Source organism: Podarcis melisellensis (assembly GCF_964234715.1).
Source record: "Podarcis melisellensis genome assembly, chromosome: 2".
Lineage (NCBI taxonomy): Eukaryota > Metazoa > Chordata > Lepidosauria > Squamata > Lacertidae > Podarcis > Podarcis melisellensis.
In genome coordinates, this window is record NC_138529.1 from 2,624,042 (window position 1) to 2,647,149 (window position 23,108).

Sequence of the window (23,108 nt, forward strand, 5' to 3'; positions counted from 1 at the left end):
GCCACTACCTTGCTGAAGCTACCCAGATCTGGGTATAGTGGCAGCGCCTGAATGAGTGGGCACCTGGGAACTCTTGAGTTCCATGATGGGAGAAAGGTGAGATCTAGATGCAAATAAATAAATAAGGAGATGAATTGGAGTGTTGGAGAAAGATTCGGATTGTGGCAACTTTGTACATTTCTGAATTTCTTTTTGTTTGACTGTCAGTATATGGAAACATCACCGCTGCAGACAGCCAGTTTGTTGACATCACATGATGCGCTTATCTCTGGGAAAGAAGAATTTCCCAGGACGTTCACAGGCTGGATAAGTCTTTGTGAAGAGTGTAACTTGAAGCCTTCTAACTGTGCATGTTCAGGAAGTTTGTCAGACTTGCTGGAAGAACTGAACTGAAAGGATGTGTTTTTCTCTAGTGCCGTAATGTCAGAAATAAACATTATGTAAATAGATTTCTGACTTATTTTTCTTTCCCCTGCGGAAGCAGGAGGGAGGGGTTGTGCATTTTGCCCATGCTTGGGAAAATGTCGCCTATCAAAATCTCCCTGGTCTGTCCAAGATATCAGCCAGAGGAGGTTACCGGTAAGCAAGCTCCGAGGACAGTGAGAGAGGCCAGCCTCTATGGAGGGGGCTTGCAAACTAACAAATGGTAGCAGAGGATGGTTTCGATCCATCAACCTCTGTGATGCTGATTTATGGCTGGATGGTGAACACGAATTGAAGAGTCTTCGGTTCCCTGAGAAAAAAGGCTCCTGTTTTGGATAAAACAGAGCGGAGAGGCCGCATACTTCGCATTCCAGAGCTGATATGAAGTTCCGTTGCTATGCGACAAGTTGTGAGTCCTTTTTGAGCTAAATTTATGAGCTGGTTAGCTTAAAGAGCATAGAGAGAAAAGATGCATCAAAAGCGAAAGCAAGGCTGTGTTTTTCAGCGACGCTTGTTGTAAACAAGCTGTTGGAAAAGGGACTTTCCAAGAAGAGCACAGCTTGCTGATTGCTGTTGGATTGCAGCAAAGGCTTATTGTTTACAGATTCTCTGTGGAAGGGAAAATTCCAGGCAGCTGAGCTGACTGCCAGGTGCAAAGCAGCTAGTAAACAAGATATAGACTCTTGGATTTTCCAGTTTGTAGCTGAAGCTGCAGCTTGGAATTAAAGATGGCTCTGTTCTCTCAGAAACCGAATAGCCAAAACTGGCTAGAATGGTCATTTGCAATGGAATTTTTGCTCGTGGGAGAGCAATTATGGGACTTAGTACAAACTCCACAACCTGTTGCTGTACAAGCACTGGGGGAGAAGGCTGCAATTCAAAGTGAATTGAAGCAGCGTGTCCTGAGAATTTTGGCGGAAAATGTAGACGCTCATCTTGCGCCAGTCCTAAAGGGTCAGAAGAGCCAAGGGTCGCTTGGGAGTCACTCCGCAAAGCTTGTGAAGCTGGGGTGGGAAGCAAGGACCAAGAATTGGTTGCACCAAAGGGGGAGAGCCAAGATGAAGCTAGCCAAATTCTTGAGAGCTCATCGAAAGCTGGGAGGAGCTTTGAGCCACAGCAAGGAAGTGAAGGGACTGTTGCTGCTGATGCTGTTGATGATCCTAGCACTGCTGCAATGGCAGTTGCTGATGGGAGGAGTGAAGCTCAGAAATCAAGCACCCCCACTACTATTGCTACAGTGGAGAAAGCTGTAGCTCAGAACGCTGTTCGTCATGACACACCACATCAGGAGAAAGGAGCTAGAGGGAGCTCTGTAAAGCCTCAGACTTCAAGCAAAGGTCGTACCCAGTCCCAGGCAAAACCAGATATGGCTTTGATATCCCTAAAAGCCACATCATCCATGGAGAACTCATTTATAATAGACACAGGGTGCACCCAACACATGGCATCATGTCGGGAACTGTTTTCAACGTTTGAGAAGCAACGCTTCACTGTGAAACTGGCCAATGGTCAGGAAATGGAAGCAACCGGGATCGGAACTGTGTATCTAGAAAGCCTGAACTTGACTATAAACAATGTTTATTTTGTTCCAGGTTTAAAGTACAATCTGTTGAGTGTATCTCAAATCACTAAGAAGAAACTGGTGTTATCCTATGATGAGCAAAGCTGCAAAATCTACAAAGATGGAGAGCTGTATCTTTCTGCCAGAGAGAAAGACGGACTGTATCTTTTGACATTTGATGAAAAAGATTATAAAATGTGCACAGCATGTGAATCTAAAATGCTTTCTCTTGCAGGTATCTCAAAAGAAGACACGAGAGGAAAGGCAACAAAGATTAACAAAGTTTTTCAGCGAGTGTATGCTGATGTAATTGGTCCTTTAGCACTTTCTAGAGGCAAAGCTAAACACTATCTTGTATTTGTTGATCATTTTTCTCAATATGTATGGATTTACACATTGAGATCTCCCAGAGAAACCTTAGAAAGGTTTAAGGAGTTTTGTGATAAGGTTAAGGGTGTTCATGATGCTAACATTGATTTTCTTTTCACAGATGAAAAGCCAATTTTTCTTTCACAGGATTTTCAGGATTTCTTGGAGAAGCAAGGGATAGAGCACAAGGTTGCTGTTTCAGAAGCTGCATGGAACAAAAGTGTTTGTGTAAAAGTGAACAAAGATTTGCAGAATGGCATGAAGGCACAATTGCTGAGTTCACACTTGCCACATGAGTTTTGGGCTGAATCTTTATCATGTTTTTGTTACTCTTGGGTGAGAAAGGTTTCGAAAGGTATGGAATGTTCTCCTTTTGAGAGGCTGTTCCGCAGAAAACCTTCTGTCTCGCATTTTAAGGTTTTTGGATCTCAAGTCAGAACGGAAACTCCAGATGGGGTGAAGAATGCCAGAGGCATTTTTGTGGGTTATGAAAAGGGTCTCTACAGAGTAATTTTGTCTGAATCTGGTCAGGTGATTCTCACAAAATTTCTAGAGAGTGCTCCGGGACAGGAGAGAGTAATTGTTCACACATTTCCCACTGCTGATGATTCAGATGATGAATTTGATTATTCTGATTACAGTGATACTGAAAGTGACACAGAAAGCTCACCATTCCCCTCTTCACAAAGAAGCCCATGCATGTAACACAGACAATGCTTCATGCATCTACTAAGTGGACTATAGTGCACCAAAGTTCATGCCATACTAAATTTGTTAGTCTTTAATGTTACAACACAAGACTCTTTGCTGTTTTTCCTGCAAGGGGCCAATGCCAGCTCCAACCCCCTCTAGAAACTGTCTACTTCGAAACCAAGCAATGGCTGCAAATGGCAGGCAGGCAGGCAGGCAGGCAGCATAGTGGAGGTATGTAGGAGTGCAAATATCCAGAGATGTAGTGATCAGGTGGGATTGCTATGAGGAATTATAACAGATATAGAGTAAGCCATCTGTGTCAGCAATGAAAGCATTGCGTTGACTGGGTTTAAACTATTTTGATATGATTCTTGATCAATCTACACCCCTGCATCCCCGTTCCATTCCTCTCTTCCCCACATGTCAATTACGCAGCAGTTGCTTTGCCAGGCAGGCATCCAGGGCCATAAAAATAGTGGGCGAGTTCTTTGATGTAGTTTTCTTATATATAATCTTAAAATGTTAATCTTGGAGCCAGGAAACAGATCTCACATGAAGGTGGTAGTGATCATCCTTCTGATCATGTTTATTTCTCACCTCTGGGGTTGCCAGATGCACCCCTTTGTAGTTCTCAAGTTATTTACTACCCCTTTGTAGTTCTCAACATATTTACCCCAAAATATATGCATGCTAATGTAGCACGAACCCCCCCACCCCAATCATTCTGTTTGTATAGACTACACACTCACACACACATACGCCACATTTCTGTTATAAATTCATAGAAAATCAACCATACATCGGATTTGCGCTGTTCCATTTTATTTTACTCCATATGACAGGAACTAACAAAGGGGGGTGACTTGGTCCTGGTCAGCCATGATCCCTTCACTGTCTCAGCACATACACAGGAGCCCTGCCCATGCCAACCCTGATGATCCCAGACAGAAGACAATCAAGATCACAAAGAACTTGCATATGGGAGTGGATTCAACATGGACTGAAACAAAGGACACTGATCAGATCTTCCCTCAGGGGGCAGGAAACTGCAAACTGCCCTTTGTCGTGTGGAAAGTACTCATGGGGAGGGGGAAAGGAGGAACCAGCCAGGTGACAAGACACTCAAGTTACCACCAACTCCTCCCTCAGCCCCTCCTTTCTGTAATGTATGCATGATGTTTCTGGGGGTGGGCTAGACCTAGAGGAGGGGAATTTCAAAAGTTTTTATAAGACCTTGCACACTATTCTTCTGGGTCTTTCCTCTCTCCTGCACGTGAGGGGAATACCCTGTTGCAACAGTTCAATAAAGGCCAAGCCTACAGGCTGCTGTTTTGCTCCAAGTTATCCTGGTTGGTGTCTTTGTTTTGTCCAAGGGAGCCCTCGGATTTTTCCTGCAACACTAATTAGTATTGTAGTGTAACTTTTTCCCCACGTGGGGTTTGATGAAATGCTCAGAGGAAATATGATGGGTTCTTACGAGCAGTGTGTAAAAGATTCTGTTGCTAATAAAATGGCCTGGTGAGGTGTGGTTTACGCACTTTTCTCCGAGAGCCTTGCTGGTCAAAGCCTCGTGTCTTGATTTTTAATCAGGGTCCAATCCTTCCTTTACTTTGCAAACGCAACAGAGGTACACTGGCTCCTTTGCCTGAGGACACGGCTGTGTTGATGTGGAAAGAGAATTCCCTTCCTTCTAAAGGGGACTGCCATTCGAAAGAAGCGTTAAAGGGCCAGAGACAGAAGGAGGGGAGGAGGGAGCAGCTCAGGGTCACTGAGCTTAATCAGGCCCAATTGATCCCAGATTCCCAGGCTATAATTCTACTAGCGGCAAGGTCTGGCCAAGGATGGGGGAGGATGCTCTGTTGTGCACCACAGAGCACAAATTGCTGTCTCAAGGACTGTAATCACGGAGGCGGGATAATAAAAAGCTCAAGGAATCAGGCTGCAAACTGAGAGTAGCTGATGGGCACACATGGTCCAAGGTCCATGAAGATGAGTCCCTGACCTAGAGTCCCTGCTGTCTAAACCCAGGCTTTTCAAAGCGCATTGCAGAGTCTCCAGCTGTGAACCATTTGAGAGAGAGAGGGAGTCCTGGGTGGGCAGGAGGGGGGAAGAGAGAGAAATTATTCTGACCTGAAAACCCTGATCTCGTCTCAGTTTTATATGTGCTACAAAGTAGCTGTTCTTGTGCTGAGGAGGTCCCTCAGCATGCTCAGAGGCACTTCAATCTTGGTTATAAACTTGGCACAATCCAGAGCTGATCCTGGTGTTAAAAACAATCTGGGACAATATCTGGGGGTCGGCAGTGTCAGACACCCGCTGAGGTGCACGCCTCAGCAAGAAGCCCCTGCAAGAGGCCCTCCTGGCTCCCCTGCAATTGCTGCCTGCTGTCTCCCTTTGACCTATAGGAAGAGCACAGGAGGGTTAGAACACTGAAAAAATGAAATGTCCTAAGTCTCCTGCTATGGGAAAGGGGTTGATCTCAGATGTAAGGGTGTGTGTTTGTGTGCCTGTGTGCATAGGGACAAAAGGCGCAGTTTGAGGGGACAGAGACCAATGGCCATGCTAGGAGAATGTGAGAGTCCCTTGAAATGCAAAGAGCACCTTCAGAGAAGAGTTTTCCTCAGGACTGTGTCAAGAAGAGAAAAGGTTAAGCTCCCCCAGTCCAGCTTGCATGGTCTCAAGGCAGGCCTGGCTTCCCCTCAGCTGCAACTTACATGGTTGGTTGGCATCCATCTGTCTCAGGAGACACCGTAAAATCAAACTGTTGGAGAGTTAGAACACCTGCTGAGACTGATACGGGAGAGACATGTTTTGCCACAGGTTGGGCAGATGAAGGTATCCATTTGTGCTGATGCAGGTGTATCATGGCATTTCTGTTTTCTGTGATCCTCCCAGCGGGCATTCCTCCTCTGGTCACCTGCTGTGGATACATGAGCTGACTGATTGGAGGATGAGCATTTAGACCTGGAATCTCATGAAATGTGGGCATGTTTCAGGGTGTTCAGTGTTAGGAGAGGCTGAGCCAGCGCAAACAGGAATGGCGCAGGGAGAGCAAACATACATGTTGATATTTCCAGAGACCTTTCACAAGCATCATAGAAGGTCCTGGTGTGCTTGCTGGCCCTTGTGAGCAACATGTTGGTGGCCCATGGTCTCAATTATTTAAGAAATGATTATTTAGACAGTGGAAGAGGTTCTGTTCCTTCTTTTGATGTCAACACTTTTGATGCCAACACCCCCAACACTGCAAAACATTAGATGGTTTCCTTGCTTGCACTCACTTGAAGCAGCTTATTTATCCGTTTCCTTCTCAAGCAGATGTGGGGTAAATTAATTTCTATGGGCAGAATTGATCCAAATTTAAATACTTTTTAAGTGCCTAGGATTGCAGAGGGAGAATTGCTATAAATGGGGATTGGAAAAGTGCACATTAGCATAGCCTCCAACATTTCTCCAATGAAAATAGGGATGTCCCTTTCCAGCACAACAATTTTACTATTTATACCCCACACATCTTACTGGGTTGCCCCAGCCACTCTGGGCAGCTTCCAACATATATAAAAACATAACAAAACATTAAAAAAACCCTTTGCTATACAGGATTGCCTTCAGATGGCTCAGTGGTTGGATAACTCCATACCCTCCAACATTTATCCAATGAAAATAGGGATATCCTAAGGAAAAGTGGGACTTTTCGGGATCAAATCAAAAACTGGGATGGCTTATCTAAATCAGGGATGTCCCTGTAAATAGAGACACTTGAAGGGTCTGCATTAGGATGCATCACTGGTGTACTGTTGCAGTTTATAACGTTTGTTTTCCTAAACTGTGTTAATAGGGTCAATGTAGGCTAGGGTCATGAGCCATATTGCCCCCACCCCAACCCCACATACCTGCTGTTTACTTATAAAACACCATTCACTAGAAAGTATTTTCCAGCACAATCCTAAAGATGCCCATGCAAAATTGTGTCCCACTGAATTAAAAGAGCTTACTCCCAGGTAAATGAGGTTAAGATCGCAACCTTGGGGTGTGTTGGGACATGGGTCTTATTGTGTACGTTTCTTAGTTGGTGCTTTTACACTGCATTGCCTGTAATGTTATGAAATTGTGGATTGATATACCACCAGTGGGTGTGGTGTGACACAACAGCAGGAGTGAGTGGATGACCCACGCTGAGAAACTGTTGCCAGAACTTGGAACATAGGAAGCACCTTAAGCTGAGCCAGATCATTGGTCCATGTAGTTCAGTATTGACTACACTGTCTGCTGGCAGATCTCCAGGATTTCAGAGAACCTTACCTGGAGATGCTGGGGATCAAACCTCAGACCTTTGGTATGCATAAAAGATGCTCTACCACAGAGCTATGGCATTTCCCTCAAATTAAATGGTTGGAATGCTTTTGGCATTTAAAAATTAGAAAACTGGGGTTTATGACAAGCTAACTAACACTCCTCCCCCATTCCTTTCCTGGGATGTTTTGTCCAAGGAGGAATCTCCACATTATGCTGTGGGATCAATTCAGTTGTAACTGTAATCAAAGATGCCCTGAAAATGCCTGCTATAAAAGTCTGCTACGTCCTTAGAATAGGTCTGAAATAGTGATATTGAAATGTGTCAAACAGCACAGTGGTTTCAATCCAGTCTCCTGCCCTGAAACAGCCTCCCTGTTGCTTGACTATAACTTCCATCTTCCTTAGCTAGTAGAACAGGGATGATGGAAGTTGTAGTCCAACAGCATCTGGGGACCCAATTTTGAGAAACACTGGACCACATGGTGCTGCTAGAGTAAAACCTATTATCTCTCATAACCCCTGGGAGACGTGAAGGCACATGAATCCTTGCACAGTATAGAGTAAATGAGTTTGTTGTATCCTCCCAGGCTGAGAATATCTCAGCCCTAAGCTACATTGCAAGATGGACGGTGCCTGCCTTTGATCACTTATTTGAGTCAATTTGGTGTCAGCCACTGAGACGAGCGATAGGATCTCCGCTGCTTAAACAAATGTCCACTTGGCTATGCCAAGAGCCTTATCTGAGACACACAAAGGCGGATAGCAAGCGCCTAGGTGAGTCCTGCTGTAGATCTCAAAGAATTATCACTAGCCGACAAAGTACAAGATATTCACCCTGCAAAGTAAGTGCTCTCTCACGCTCCCCCCTACAGTTGGCATTCCTCCCTGCATTTCAAAGAGAAAAGGCCACTCCAAATGGCCCACCTTCTGTGCTTGCATTTTGTTGATGTCTGTAACACAGATCTGAATTTTGTTCACAAAACTCAACAGTTGAGGCCATTCTGCCTAGCACCCCACCCTGGGGTAGCCACGATTTATGTTAGGGGAGCAGGCTTTATGTTGGGGGGGGGGAAGAACCTCAGTTAGTTAAATATTGTTATTGATTTACTTGGTTTACGGGCGGCAGCTGCCCCCCTTGGCTACACCCATGCACCCCAAGACATTTTGGCACCTGAGGCAAACTACAAAATGGCACCCTCCCAACCAGGTAAGAAGGGGTGAGTGAAGATCTACATCAGGAATCAGGTAGGGGATAGCAAAACAACCTTACTTGATGACTGAAGTGGGAATTAAAGGCCATCTAGGGCTCCCTGCTCTGAATCATGCTGAGCTGGTGTAGAGCCCAGGAGACCTCAAAGGGCAGCTCCTGCCATTTCATCCTGGGCGGGGGGAGGGGTGGCCCTGGCCACACCTTGAAATTCAGATTGAGGCAAGGAAAGTTTTCCAGTCTGAAGGCCACGTTCCTGCCTGGGCAGCCCTCCAGAGACTGCATGCCACTGCTGGGAAGAGGTGGAGCCAAAAGTGGGTGGGACCAGAAGAAAAATAGGGAAGAGCAATGGATGTGACTCTTACTTTAGCAGCAGAATGCATTGCAGAAATGTAAAAACCAGCACTTGCACCTCTTCCACCCCATCTCTCGATTCTCCATGCAGGCAAGGACAAATTCCAGACTAGTGAAAGCACCCAAAAAGGGCGAGTGAAGCATAGAGCTGATGAGGAGTGTGACTTTGGGGAAATCCCCAGACCCAGATTGAGAGGCCTCAAAAGCCACAACTGGCTCCCAAGTCCCAATTTTAAGGAACTCTCTTCCGGTTGAGATCAGAGAAGGCTCCTCCCTATTGAATGTTTGGCACCTTCTGAAGTCTTTTGACTGAGGGGACAAGGAGGAATTAGGGGAAGAGGGAAGGGGTGTCTTGATGTGTGCTTGGAGTCAGGTGAATGGACTTGATAAGCAGCAGGACTGATACTGTGGAACCGAGACCTACGTTCCAAGATCAGCAAACAGGATTCTAGAAGCAAGAGGTTCTCACACCTCTTGTGATTTGTGAACTCAGTTTTCTTTTCCGTCAGCATTAACAGGCCACAGTGATCACAGCCTCCTGCAACAGTAGCCTCGCTTAACTTCTAATTTTACGTACCTCACATGGGCACCTTTTCAGCTCACTTCACAACTGGAAGGACTCCAGTCGACCTTGGACATTGCACTGTACCAAACATTGTCACCTGGCTAATCCAGCGCTGTTCAGAGCTGCAAGCATAATAGCTATTGAGGGATTCTTAAAGCTGGCTTGTGGGAGGCCTGAAAGTATCCTGGGAGGTGACATGGTTCTGCCTTTTTGATTGGGGGTGGTGTGGACCTGCCTTCCTCCTGAATGACCTTGTGTGTTTTCCAAAACCCCCAAGATATTTAAAACAAAATCTTTAAACTCACGTTTCTTCAACCTGTAAAATTCTGCCAGGAAGGGAGACAGCAGTTTTGCCCAGGGCATAATAGGGCTGTTCTTGCAGCTAAAATATTCTTTTCAGTTTCAAGGCAAGTTCACAACATGATTCACTCTGAATAGCAATTTGCTAGGTGCTTTGTTGGGCAACTTGTCGGGAAGGGCCAGAAACCATTGGCTGATGCTCCATCCTGGTGGGCTACAGCAGCTATTTCCTTGCACAAATTATATGCAAGGGCACTGCTAGGGTGGAGTGGGAGAATGGGGAGTATGCTTGGCACAATCAAATCTCCTGGGAACCCACGGTATCTATCGCGTTGTGTCTCTGCCTGTTGTTTCTCTGGCTGTCCCTTCATGCAAGCAGCATCTGCCAAGAAGAACATATTCTGCCCATATTTGCATTGATTTGGATTACTTGATTGCTCCTAACATTAAGATTGAGGAGAATGACCTCTCCTCAGAGGAAGGTGCTTGTTGTGTCTCTGCCTCTGAGCCTGCCTCCTTCATGGGAAGTGTAGGTAGTTGCCTTACACCAGATCAGACTCTCTGTCCATCTTGCCCAATCCTGTTGATTCTTCTGCAGTGCCTCTCCACACTCTCAGGCAAAAAGAGGTATTTCCCATCACCTGCTAAATGACCCAGTCAGGAGATGGTGATTCATGCAGAAACTCAGGAGGGATGATTCTTCCACAGCAGATCATTTTACCAATCCAGAGGGCTTCTCCGTGGCTTTCCTGCCCTACTTGTTGTTTCTTCCTCTGCAACACTCAAGCCATGCCTGTGCACTACCACGAAGCTACTGTCCCTCCCATTACACAGGAGACAATGTTGTCACATATCATTTTTTCCTGTTCTTTCCTTCCCTGTCTATGAATGGTAGACTGCAGAGCTACCACTGGCAACAACATCTCCCACTGTATTTTCAGCTTAAGAGCAGCAAAACAACTCTCCAGGCTGCAAACTGGGAGTTTTATGGGTGGATGTAGGGCTGGGCCGGTCAGACTTTTCCAGATCCATCCAACTTTTGAATCTGTTTAGACGCAAGTCTGTTCTGTCCATTTCTGCATTAATTTGCCTTTTAAAAAATCAACTACTTGCATGGACATTCACATTTAAGGACCCATTTTTAAAAGCATTTTCAATTTTTAAATTTCTTTCTGTCAAAAAATACATATTTTTCATACACATCTTTCCTAATATGTTCATTTTTGCATGGGATTTTGACTAACAAACACATTTTTGTAAGTTGTTGTATGCTATTTCCCAATAGAAGCTGTGTGTGTGCATGTTTTTTGCTTGAAGAACGCAGTGCAAAATTCAGATAAGTGTCAACTTAAAAACCTAAGAAGAGCCTTGCTGGATGAGGCCAGTGCCCATCCAAGTCCAGCATCCTGTTCTCACAGTGGCCAACCAGATGGCTGTGGGAAGCCTGCAAGGAGGACCTGAAAGATACCTGCATTTCGGGTTCAGGGAATTTGAATTACATTGGTTCCCGTTAAAAGTGAACCAAGCAGTCTTCCCTAGCTGATGGGAGGCAAACTCCCACAGAAGAAGCCCTTAGCACAGCCTTTGCCATCCTGAAGACATCCAGAGGTTTTGGACTACAATAACTATCATCCCTAGTTAGCACATGCTGGTTGGGCTGATGGGAGCTGTAGTCCAAATCATAGCTTTAGAGAGGGTTGGGAGGCGCAGAACTGGAGCTCACGGCCTCCCAAGGACGATTTTCCTCTTGCGTTTCCTTGGAGCTTTCAAAGGGAAAGGCTGGATCTTTGTTTTCAAAGCCAATGCCCATATCCCCAGTTGGAACCCTGAATATCTCCCAGCATCCAAGTCATTCATTGAACCAAGAAGGGCCCAAACTCCATCTAACCTCAACGAGATTGTCTTTATTTGCCACCGGTAAATAAATAAAATAAAATCAATAAAAAAATATAAAAATAGCCGCCACCCCCCAAAGAAGCCCCAAACCAGATCCATGCATCATCAACCACAGGAAAGAGAGAAAAGAGAGAAAGAGAGAGAAAGAGAAAGAAGAAATCTGTTTGCTTTATTATGTAGAAATAATGGCATCACGGAGTGTTTTCCCAGGCCACTGAGTTTGCAGGGCGCAGTGCTCCCCCACCTCCCAAACCCACAAGGATAAGAGAGAAAATGAACAAAAATGACAACTGTGAGAGAGTTGAGGCCTCTTTGCTTATGGGATTATAACTCTCCTGAAGTCTTGATGACATGGAAAAGAGTCACGTTGTAGATGACCTGGTGGCCATTGTTCCAGGTATAGAGGACCCTCTCCCGGGGGTTGTAGTCCAACATGGATATGTGGGAATACTGATTGTGGAAGGGAATATCCGTGTACTCATAGCTAGAAGTGTTTGTGTAGTAGGCAAAATAGATCTTAGCCCCAGCCAGGTGTGAATTGGTCACATAGAGGGTCCCGCAGATGATGAAGGATTCACCTGCACTCCGCTTGGGGTAGCCGGTGTCCCAGCTACGAAGAATCTCCAGCGTGACAGGGTCCATCCTGCTTACTACAATGTTGCCAGCATTCTGGTTGGTGGTGTAGACTGCCCAGAGCCCATTCTCATCCACCATGAAGTCGATGTCTGAGAAGCCACCCCAGGAGTAGGGGAAGGTGTTGTTGTAGCCAGCGGTGTTGAGGCTGCGCTGCACGACCACACTCCGTGAACGGAAATGGTACTTCACCACTATGTTGCTCTGGTACTTGTTGTAGTAGAGGGACCCATTGAAGACCACGTGGCCGGTGCCAGCCCAGGGATGAGGCAGCAGGTGCTGGACAAAGTTTTGGCCTGTGATGAAGTCATTGAGTGTACGGTATTCCAGGACACGACGGCCTTTGTAGTAGCCATCCATGTACCAGACCTAAGGAAGAGCACAAGGGGCATTAGAATGGATCCTGCTGAGATTACTCTGTACCAGATCACTTCAGTGCAGCTATATGGGAAGAACAGGTAATTTGAGGTCCAAAGCTGAAAATCTAAATGGAAAAAAGAGAGCATCATCTACCCCACTTAAATTTCCAGCCCAGACCCTAATTATTGTTAGTATTATCATCTTAGAGAAGAGAAAGAAAGTAAATAAAATCGGGGGGGGGGGCAGGTAAGCCTCACCCTGCATAATCGATCACATGGTGCATGCACACCATTTGAATGGCAATGCCCATCAACTTAAGATGGCTTGGCTGCCTCAAATATTTTATGGGGGGGCTGAAGAGTTGGCTCCTATGGCCTACATCCCCCCATCCTTAAATTTTGCAGTGCAGTCTCCAGCCAATTATGTCCAAAATGCATCATTTAGCAGAAAGTGTGCATAAAAATGCTTATGGATTAGCAAAAAGAATACATCAAATGCATTAGACTGCTAGCAAAGATGGGTACTGTTTATTGCACAAAAGTTGCATGCTAAAAATGTGTATATTAGAAAAGGCTCTAAAAGCACTAAAAGGCTCATGAATTTTCATGAGAACTTTTTAAATGTGGAGAACATAACTGAAGAACACAGTAGTTGAGAGACCCAAATGGCCAGAGGTGCCTGTTCCTAAAGCAATGTATTCCCTGAATGCAGCAGGTGAGGGAAGAGGCTGGGAGCATGGCCTTGCATGGGGAAGGTGCCCCCAGGCACAAAGGAGGAAACCCTTCATTGCACTTCTGTACAGCAGCTGTGTAGAAAAAAGAATTTCGATTCATGCAGCTTTTCAGGCAAGGTTGAGAAAAATTGCTAGAACTGCCACACTTGGGCCAGTTGAAGGATCAGAAGTGCTCTGCAACAATAGCAAATGGGAAGCAAAGCTGTAGACAGCACACAAACAGTTAAAACTTCAGCTCCACCCCTTGGGGAACCAGATTAGTTCGAAGCCTGGAAGGCAGAGCATTGCTGCTCAATGCTTTGCAATCCTGTGGTTGTTGCACACTTCTAGTATCTGCAGTCATTCCCCTGGTTCCTTCTTCACACTCCACCCTCTGGTTGTATCTTTCTCTGCACTGCTTCCACAGGGGTACCTTGAGCAATTCTTAGTGTCAAAAAGTTCTTCCTGAAGTTTTGTTGGAATCTCCTTTTTTGTAACTTGAGGCCATTGGTTCAAGTCCTACCTTCCAGAGCAGGAGCAAACAAGCTTGCTCCATGTAACAGCCCTTGAGATATTGGAAGATGGCTTTCATATCTCCTCTCAGTCTCCTCTTATCCAGGCTAAACATATCCAGCTCCCTCAACTGCTCCTCATAAGCCTTAATCATTTTCTTTGCTCTCCTCTGCACACCTTCCAGCTTGTCAACATCCCTCTTAAATTGTGGTGCCCAGAATTGGACACAGTATTCCAGGTGTGGTCTGACCATGGCAGAAGAGAGTGGGACTATGACTTCCTTTGATCTGGATACTAGACTTCTGTTGATGCAGCCTAGAATAGTGTTAGCTCTTTTTTTGCTGCTGCATCACACTGCTGACTCATGTTAAGCTTGTGGTCCACCAAGACCCCTAGATCATTTTCACATATACTACTGGTATCTAAGATTTTACTGCTCTGAGATTTTGTCACACCCTGTGCGCAGACCATTTCACTGGAATTGTGCAGACCCAGATCAAGGCCTTCTTTCTCTCCCTCTGATCCCCAGAGGGTGCATGAGATTGCTCCAGCACAGGACACTGGTGCATCTGTGGAGCAAGCTCCTCCTTCCAGATAGGATACTCAACTGCCCTTGGTGCCACACGCAAGATGGCAACCATCTCTGAAATGTGACCTCTGGGCAGTCAGCACAAGCACTGATCACAAGCCGAGTTAACCCTTTCCTTGCTTGCCGAGTCTTTCACTGTAGCTTGCCTTCATAGCTCTCTCTGTGTATTTCCTTCGGAGAATAAGCTTGTGGTGGGAGATGGTGAAAAATAACCTGGTAGCAAGGGTTGCAAGGGCAGTTAACTAGTGGGACCCAATGGCAGTCCCCTGCAAATGCCCTTTGCCTTCTGCATCACAGCAACTTGGCAAGCACTTTTGAAGCCCAAGCAGCACATCCTTCCAATCTCAGCTCATTGTCAGCTGCACAATTGGTCCAGACCATTAACATGCTCATCATCAGCTCTCACAGGCCCTGACCAGATGCCAGATTGGAGAGCTCCACTGTTTGCTTCAAACATTGGCGAAGGAGACAGGAAGCCTTGAGTGTATAAACTTTGCCGGAGGCTTCTTTGCTCTCTGCCTAACACTGGGGCTCAGCAGAGCAGCCCCAGGGATCTGTGCCTTTCTCTTCCCCTTTCATTCTTCTTTAAACAATTAAGCCTATTTGATGGAGCAGCTGACATCTCCCTGCATCGGATTAGCTGTGTTTGGTGCCTAAACTGGATCCCCCCCTCCCCTCCTCTCTTTCTCTCCAAAGCTCAGGGCTACCTTTTGAAATTTAAAGTATAATTCACTCAAAAGGAAAGGCATAGTGGGAGGGGGAGAGATACAGCCAGACATATAACACGCATGCTTTCCAAGTCCCCTGGAGCCAACTGTCAACTAGAAATAAGACACTGAGAAAGTTTGCATTATCACCAGAAGTTAATCGGATGGGACTGAAGACTGAGAGTGCAAAAACTATGGTTTGCAGCTTGATCATTTGACTTGATCATTAAAATTAGCCGCCTCAGCTCCCACCTCCCTCAGATAACTGCTGGGGATCCACCAGTGTTAATTCCTCCCCTGTGATCATAATGCTAGGTCAATGAACTGCCATTTTAAATTCCCCATAATGCCCTGGAGCAACCTTTCCCAACCTGGTGCCCTCCAGGTGTTGCTGGACTCCAGCTCTTATCAGTCCTAGCCGCCCTGATCAATGGCCATGAATGCTGGGAGTTGTAGTCCAACAACACCTGGAAGGCATGAAGTTGGAAAAGACTGCTCTGGAGCACCACTTGCTTCAGGGGCACTGTGGGAAATTTTAAATGGTGTCTCAGAGACACCTACTGCAGTTGATAGTGGCAAGGGGCCCACCAATGTTGGAGGGGGTCCAGCAGGAGCACTTGCTGAGAGTCCCCTGAAACCTGGAGTTATTGTTTAACTGTTACATATGTCAGGTTTTAGAATAGTGTTCCTGGTGGAAATATCTCAAGAGAGAGCTGGTTAAATCCAAAGAGGCTATGTAGGGTAGTAGACAGTGTGGCCAGCTCTGCCTAAGAGGAATCCCTTTTCAAATTCCAGTTCAACCAGGAAGAATCCAGTCTCTCATGTAACTTCCCAGTTACTGATCACATTTCTATCTTGCCTTCTCCTTCCAAGGACTGGTGTATCCTCTTAGTTTAGACTATTTTGACATTCCAGTTCTGGGGCCTCATTTGTGACTCATCTGGGTGATAAGAACATACAAAGAGTCCTGCTGGATCAGGCCGATAGCCCACCTAATCCAGCATCCTGTTCTCACAGTGGCCAACCAGATACCAGTGGGAAACCCACAAGCAGAATTTGAGCACAACAGCATTCTCCTCTCCTGTGGTTTCCAGTAGCTAGTATTTACAAGGTATCCCCTTCATCCTAGGGTATCTACACTGCCAAGACAGACATGAATTTGAGATGGCAGTGGAAGTTGGACATGAAGCCTAGATTCCATGTGATCCCTAGCCTAAAGCGATCTGGGCTACTGGCCACAACTCAGCCATTGCAGCCATGGGAGATCTGTCTTCATGAATTCCAACATGCATTGGTCCGGGACATGAGTCCTCTACCAACCTGTCTATGGGTAGACTGCCCAGTCAGCTATATAGTTAGCCTGTCCTTGTGCAGAATACCTGCAATGTTCTTGGTGATAATCTATATAGTTAGGAAATAAAATCATGTGATACAACCCTTTTTGGAGCATGCCATTCTAGAATACAGAGAACCAGCATCTCTTGGAGAAAGCTAGTCTGGATTCCTTCATCCTCACACCCTGGAATCCCGGGGCTGCCAACCTGCATTATTAGGCCCATGGGTACATTTTCTTTTTGAGAAAGTGCCATGGCTACTACTCACTCTGGTCACTTCTAATTCCCCTCCCCAAATCACAAAAGAGAGAAAGTGTGCACAAACACATCATTTTTTCCAATGGATCTGGGGAAGAGTCATATCCAGAAGAATTAATCTGAGTCTTGAAAAAGCACATGGAGCTGAAACTGGAAGTGGGGAAGGTTGTCACTCTTCCAACTTTCCCCTTCAGCTCTATGTACTTTTCAAGAGAAAAACGGTAACCAAGCTGACCACCTCATAGCCATGAGGGCAATGTGTGGCTTGGGGTCTCAGAGGCAAATGTGTGGCTTGGGGGCTCAAGGTCCCATTGGGCCAAATGGGGTGCTGCTCCATCAGTTTACAACCAATCCTGGAGGTGGCACTGACTGTCAGCTTCTACTTCCTTTGTCTCAGCTGGGAGGAGGATGGAGACAAGCTAGAATTAGTTGGCTCTGCCCGTTACTGGTTTTGCCTACTGTTGATTTTCTGCCCAACCAGTCTCAATGGGCACCAGCCACCAATGCATATATACGTCCCCCCGGCCCCACTGCTTGTACTGAATCAGATGATTGGGCTATCAAGCCCATTCTGTTACCTATGCTCTATTAACTGAAGATACCAAGTCTGTGAATGCTGCTTGTAAAGTCTGGCCAAGTAACTCATTCATCATGGGCTTTCTGCCATCCAAATTTTGTCTCCCACTTGTTTCCCTCTGCTTTATCATGCCAAAAAGCTCAACTGCAAAGAATGAGTAAACATATCCCAACCTTTATGGATGATTTATGCTTGTTTTATTCAATGTTTTCTCTCCTTTAATTTACAGAGTTAAAACACATTTTCACTCTTTTTCTGCTGATCAAATGCTCGAGTAGTTTTTAATAACTGAAGAAGAATTGTGATAGCAAGAGGTGGGCAAAATTGATTTCACACTTGGAGGATGATCAGAGAAAGTTCCCCTCCTTGGTCTCTTCTGCAGAGCTGGGGTGGAAGGGAAGGGAGCCTGTTTGTATTTCTTCTCAATAAATCATTTTTCTATGGAGCCACAGGACTTTGCCAAGTCCTTGAAAACTGGGAATATGTGATCCTGCAAAAGTTTATAAGGGCTTGTATTGACTGAAATTCACATTAAGCCTCTGTTAACATAGGAGCCCATGAAAGTGAAGTCTCCAAGTGATTGTAGCAGCTACAATCACTACAATCAGCAAACTTTTTCAGAAGTGGGCTGGTCCCTCTCTCCCTCAGACCTTGTGGGGGGCCGGACTATATTTTTTTTGGGGGGGGAATGAATGAATTTATATGCCCCATAAATAACCCAGAGATACGGTACATTTTAAATAAAAGCACAACTTCTACTCATGTAAAAACACCAGGCAGGCCCCACAAATAACCCAGAGATGCATTTTAAATAAAAGGTCACCTTCTACTCATGTAAGAACACACTGATTCCCAGTCCGTCCAAGGGCCGGATTTAGGCAGCGATTGGGCCGGATGCGGCCCCCAGCCCTTAGTTTGCCTACCCATGAGCTAGAGGTTTGAACAGCTGCTCCCTTCCAACCCTGTTTTTGCACCACCACAGCATCTAGATTCTTCTTGGGCTCAAAGGAGCAGAGGAGACTATAAGGAAGTTCCTGCCCAATTCCCAGCAAGGAGGGAAAGTGAACTAGTAGTGAGAGGTAGTGCAGGTCGCTATCACAGCTGTTGGAACCCTCAGCTGCTACATTCACCCAGAGACTACTGACCATAGTGAACCTCATTCACATGTTCTTGTATGAACTGGAGATAAGCTTCTTTTACATGTAACTTGAAAGACAAAGAAGCAAGTAGAATGATACACTGGAATTACAAAAGTGGAAGGTACCATATTGTCATCTACTCAACCCCCCTCCCACAAAGTGGAATAATCCTCAAGACAGATCTTCTGATTGACCCAAATAACTAAGACCACAGAATTGTGAGGAAAACTTCAGTCAAAAGGGCCAATATGTTTTTCTAAACAGGAATGTGAAGGGGTGAAGACTCAAAGGGCTCCTGAATTCCTAGAGGGCACTTTATGAGGTAACATCCTCTACTTGCACAAGCAGGAAAAATATAATGGCTTTTAATTTTTTGAACTTCCTCCCACCTGAGGAACAGTTTTTTTCTCGTCATGCAGCTATAGGGATACTACGCAAGGTCTGTGCTCTCCCAAGCCCAAGCACCATCTTCAATCTCAACCACATATTTTAAAAGTAATTTAGAAGTAGCTTTGCCTGTCTTGTATTTCTAATTGCTCACTGCTGAGTCCTGAGCAAGACTATTATGGAAGTAAATGTTACATTTTTCATGTTTACAATACAGTCTGTTGCCTGATTATTTTGTAGAAGATAAAGAGGGGAACTCAGCCTGCTGGCGCAGCCTTAATCAATATATAGAAGTGTCAGCTCCGTTCCTTCACTGACAGGGAATGAGAAGGCAGCCCGAGAGAGAAGAGGCAAGAGTGGGATGCAGAGGGAGGGGAAGCGGCCGGAACTTGGTCTCTGGACACAGGGAGAAGGAGAGGGCAGCTTGTCAGCTCAGACAGGGACACAGGCACAGGGGTGCAGGGAGCGCCCTCTCCCAAATCTCCTAGACTCAGAAGCGCAATCAGGACAGGGAGAGAAGGTGGGGGGTTCCCTGTCGGGGGAAGAGGGGGCAACTGTGCTTTCTGAGGAAGACAGAGATTAGCGGAGCTCCGAATGGGACCTTTTGATTTGACTAAGAAATCTGGAATAATTAACTGCCGGAGTCGTCTCGCGTATGTGGGAGAGACCCAAGCCACTGCAATAAGTTTCCAGTTTAAACACTGCAAGGGGTGGTATATTTTTAATTCTGCAAATCCAGTGCTATAAATCTCACGTGAAACTGGAGAGACAAATTAAGTTTCAGCAGATAAATTAAATTTCAAATTCAGCGGAAAATCTTTTACTCATAATTTTCATTATACTCAATTTACTATAATTCTTATGATAAATGATGACACTGAGATTGTAGTCCTGCCCTGTCTCCTCGAGGAGCACAGGGACAGCCACACAACATCACTTAATCGGCTTCACATACATGGGAGTTTAAAAACAATTCATCTCTCTCCTATGCTTAGGCTTCTTATTACCAGACTAATTTCCAACCGTTAACATTTCTGCTATCCCATTTTTCAATTTTTGCCTACAATAGGGATTCTGAACTTCCTAGGGACCACATTGGCCACTTTCAAACCCGTACATTTCTCACTGAGCATCAATTAAGCTGAACTGCAAAACCAATGTAAATTAAGTCATAAAAGATGCTGACTTAGTCATCCCATACTTATGTTGGAAAACTGTGTGTGTTTGTTTAAACAGCCAGCTTCTCTGTCAGCTTTTGGTGTGACCAGGAAAAAGAGCTAGGGGTCCCTTTACCTTCACCTTTTAGACAGGAGGAAGCTCTGTTTTCCAGGCCACTCCCCAACCCTCTTTTACCAAAAGGTTGATAATTGGGGATGCATTGGGAAGGTGGAAAGATAAGAGATAATCCTCTGACTACTCAACAGATTGTATAAATCTTTCACCTTTTCAGTTGAGATAAGATCTCAGTCCAGCCCAATACCTCCACTGCTGAGCCACTAGGCCAGGGGTCTGCAACCTTTAAGACAAAAAGAGCCACTTGGACCTGTTTCCGAAGAAAAAAACAACGGGAAGCCGCAAAACTCATCATTATAAAAATAATTTTTTTGCCACTTTTTTATTATTTCTTTGTTTGACCCCTCAGAATTACTCCTCCTAATAGAAATAAACGTTAAATTAACAAGTTACCTTTTTGTGTGTGTTCTTCACTCCCCTTCAAAACAGTGACCAGCGTACATGCCCCCTTTCAATGCAGTGACCAGCGTACATGCCCCTTACAATGTAGCGGGCGGGCGGGCGAGAAGGTGATGTCGGGACGGTGCGTGACTAACGCACACACCGCCCCCATGCGACATCACAGCCAGTACAGCGCTCGCCACAGTGGGGAGTGTCGGGGCGCACAATGCGCCTCCTCCCCTCGCTAGTATCCGCTCCGGAGCCACGGCAAAGGTGTAAAAGAGCCACATGCGGCTCCGGAGCCGCGGGTTGCAGACCCCTGCACTAGGCCATTTCCCCCTCTCAATTTATGTCCGCACTATACATTTAAAGCACATTTATACCATAGCTCCCCCACAAAAAATTCTGTACTGTAGTTTGCTCCTCACTTCACAGAGTGTTTGTTGTGAGGGAGGGAGGGAAAAGGAGATTGTTAGCCGCTTTGAGACTCCTTAGGGTAGTGATAAAGCGGGATATCAAATCCAAAATCTTCTTCTTCATTGTTATAATTTGCATCACCCTTATCAGACCACAAGTTCCAGGATGGGTGGGGGGGGGGGGAACCAAGGGTGTTAGTAATTTAAATCCTGGAAGCTGTAGTTTACACCTCACAGAGCTATGATTCACAGCACCCTTAAACTACAGGTCCCAAACTACAGGTCCCAGGATTTTTGGGCAGGGAATAAGAAGAAGAAGAGGAGGAGGAGGAGTTTGGATTTGATATTCCGCTTTATCACTACCCGAAGGAGTCTCAAAGCGGCTGACATTCTCCTTTCCCTTCCTCCCCCACAACAACCCTCTGTTAGGTGAGTGGGGCTGAGAGACTTCAGAGAAGTGGGACTAGCCCAAGGTCACCCAGCAGCTGCAGGTGGAGGAGCGGAGACAGGAACCCGGTTCTCCAGATTACGAGTCCACCGCTCTTAACCACTACACCACAGGGGGAACCAGTCCTGTACAAGTGGCATAAAAGTGCTTTAAATATACGGTGCTGCTGTGACTTCAGCCCACCACCAGAATAATCTGAGGAACAGAAAAGGAAAGGGGTTCTGGGCCACTTGGGATTACTATCAGAAGTAGTAGAGCATAATACTCCCGTACCCCACCTCTAAGTCCAAGTCCAATGTCAGGTGGTGGTGTTATAAGAATTTTAAGGTCTTAGATATATAATAAATGTTCATAAATGTACCAAGCAAACACCTACATAAATATATAAACCACATGTCTGAAGCCGCACAGGAAGACAGTCCTGAAACCATTTTGACTCCCAAGCTGACCAAATGTTTCTCTGCAAGGAGGGAGGAGGTGAAAAAACCTTCCTTGTTACAGGAATTGGGTAATCACCATTTCAAAGGAATGGCCAGACTACCAGGAAAGGCAATTAGATAACCTGGCAGAGAGGAAAAACAACAACATTCAAATTTCTGTTGTAGACCACCTTTTCTCTGATGTAAGTATGATGTATGGAGGGGTGGTCTTGAGCTCCAGGACAGGGAATTAAAAATGTCTGTATAAGGGCAGGCACACCTTTGTTCTGGGTCCTCCTCCTTTCCTGCGTGTGAGGGGAGCACCCGGTTGCAACAGATCAATAAAGATCAGGCTTACTAGCTGCTTTGCTTCTCAATATTCTCTTGGTTGGTCTCTGTTACTTTCTCCTACCAATAGGGAGCCCACGTAAGGACTCTATATGGGCTCTTGGATACCCCATAAGGGAAAAAGGGCAGCTTTTGTTTACAACAGTAGCAAGAGTTCTCCTTCTCTCTTCTAAGATGTTAGGAGGATAGGAAGCTGCTTTATGCAGAGTCAGACCATTGGTCCATTTAGCTCAGTATAGTCTACACTGACTGGCAGCAGCATTCGGGATTTCAGGCTGGGAATCTCTCTCAGCCTTTCCTGGAGTTGCTGAGGCTCAAGCCTCCAATCTTGGACACGCAAAGCTGATGCTCTACCCTTGAGCCACGACCCTTCTCCTGTTCATTAGCACCATTTTCTCCCCTCTGCCTTTTGCTAATCTTCTATCCTACAATCCGGACAGATGACTTTATGCCATGTGTTTGGTACAGTCTCAAAACTTAGAAGGTTTTGTGCTTATTTAGTCAGGTTTCACTCATTAAAATCAAATAACCTGGGGAAATTCTGTGAGTTCAGTCTAATTTATATTTGTGCTAGGTTTAAACAAAACATTAGCCTTCTGGGTTGTGGGCTGTTGACATACAAGCCAGCAACCCCACTTACGAGCAGCTCCAGAGTCTCCTGAGAGCAATTCATCCTTGATTCTAAATAAGTGAGCCTAGGGGAATTTTGTCTCTCATGCACTCACCCGGCTGTCAGAACTTGGGGCCATGGTGTCCGTCATCCAAGAGCCAAATCTGGAGCCTGATGCCCGGATGGTGATGGGGTTGCTTACCCCTGTAAGCTTTCCACACCCTGAAGTACAAAACAGAGAGGGATGAGAGGCTTAGAGGACATGTGAGAAGGGAAAAGCTGGAAGCAGGTCTCATTGGCCAAGGAAGAAAAGATACCCC

At 45.7% G+C, this 23,108-nt stretch overlaps 1 protein-coding gene across 4 annotated transcripts in view; it reads right to left on the reverse strand.

Moving 5' to 3' along the window:
* Nucleotides 1-11,652: 11,652 nt before the first annotated feature.
* OLFM2 (olfactomedin 2) overlaps nt 11,653-23,108 on the reverse strand; it is a 186,579-nt gene continuing 175,123 nt past the window's right edge. For all 4 annotated transcript variants that reach the window (XM_081898148.1, XM_081898146.1, XM_081898147.1 and 1 more), the window contains exons 5-6: nt 22,904-23,010; nt 11,653-12,666 (exon numbers count right to left, since the gene is read on the reverse strand). In XM_081898148.1, the coding sequence (XP_081754274.1) occupies nt 11,989-12,666; nt 22,904-23,010 (785 nt within the window). In that variant the 3' untranslated portion in view covers nt 11,653-11,988. The remainder of the gene's footprint in view (nt 12,667-22,903; nt 23,011-23,108) is intronic.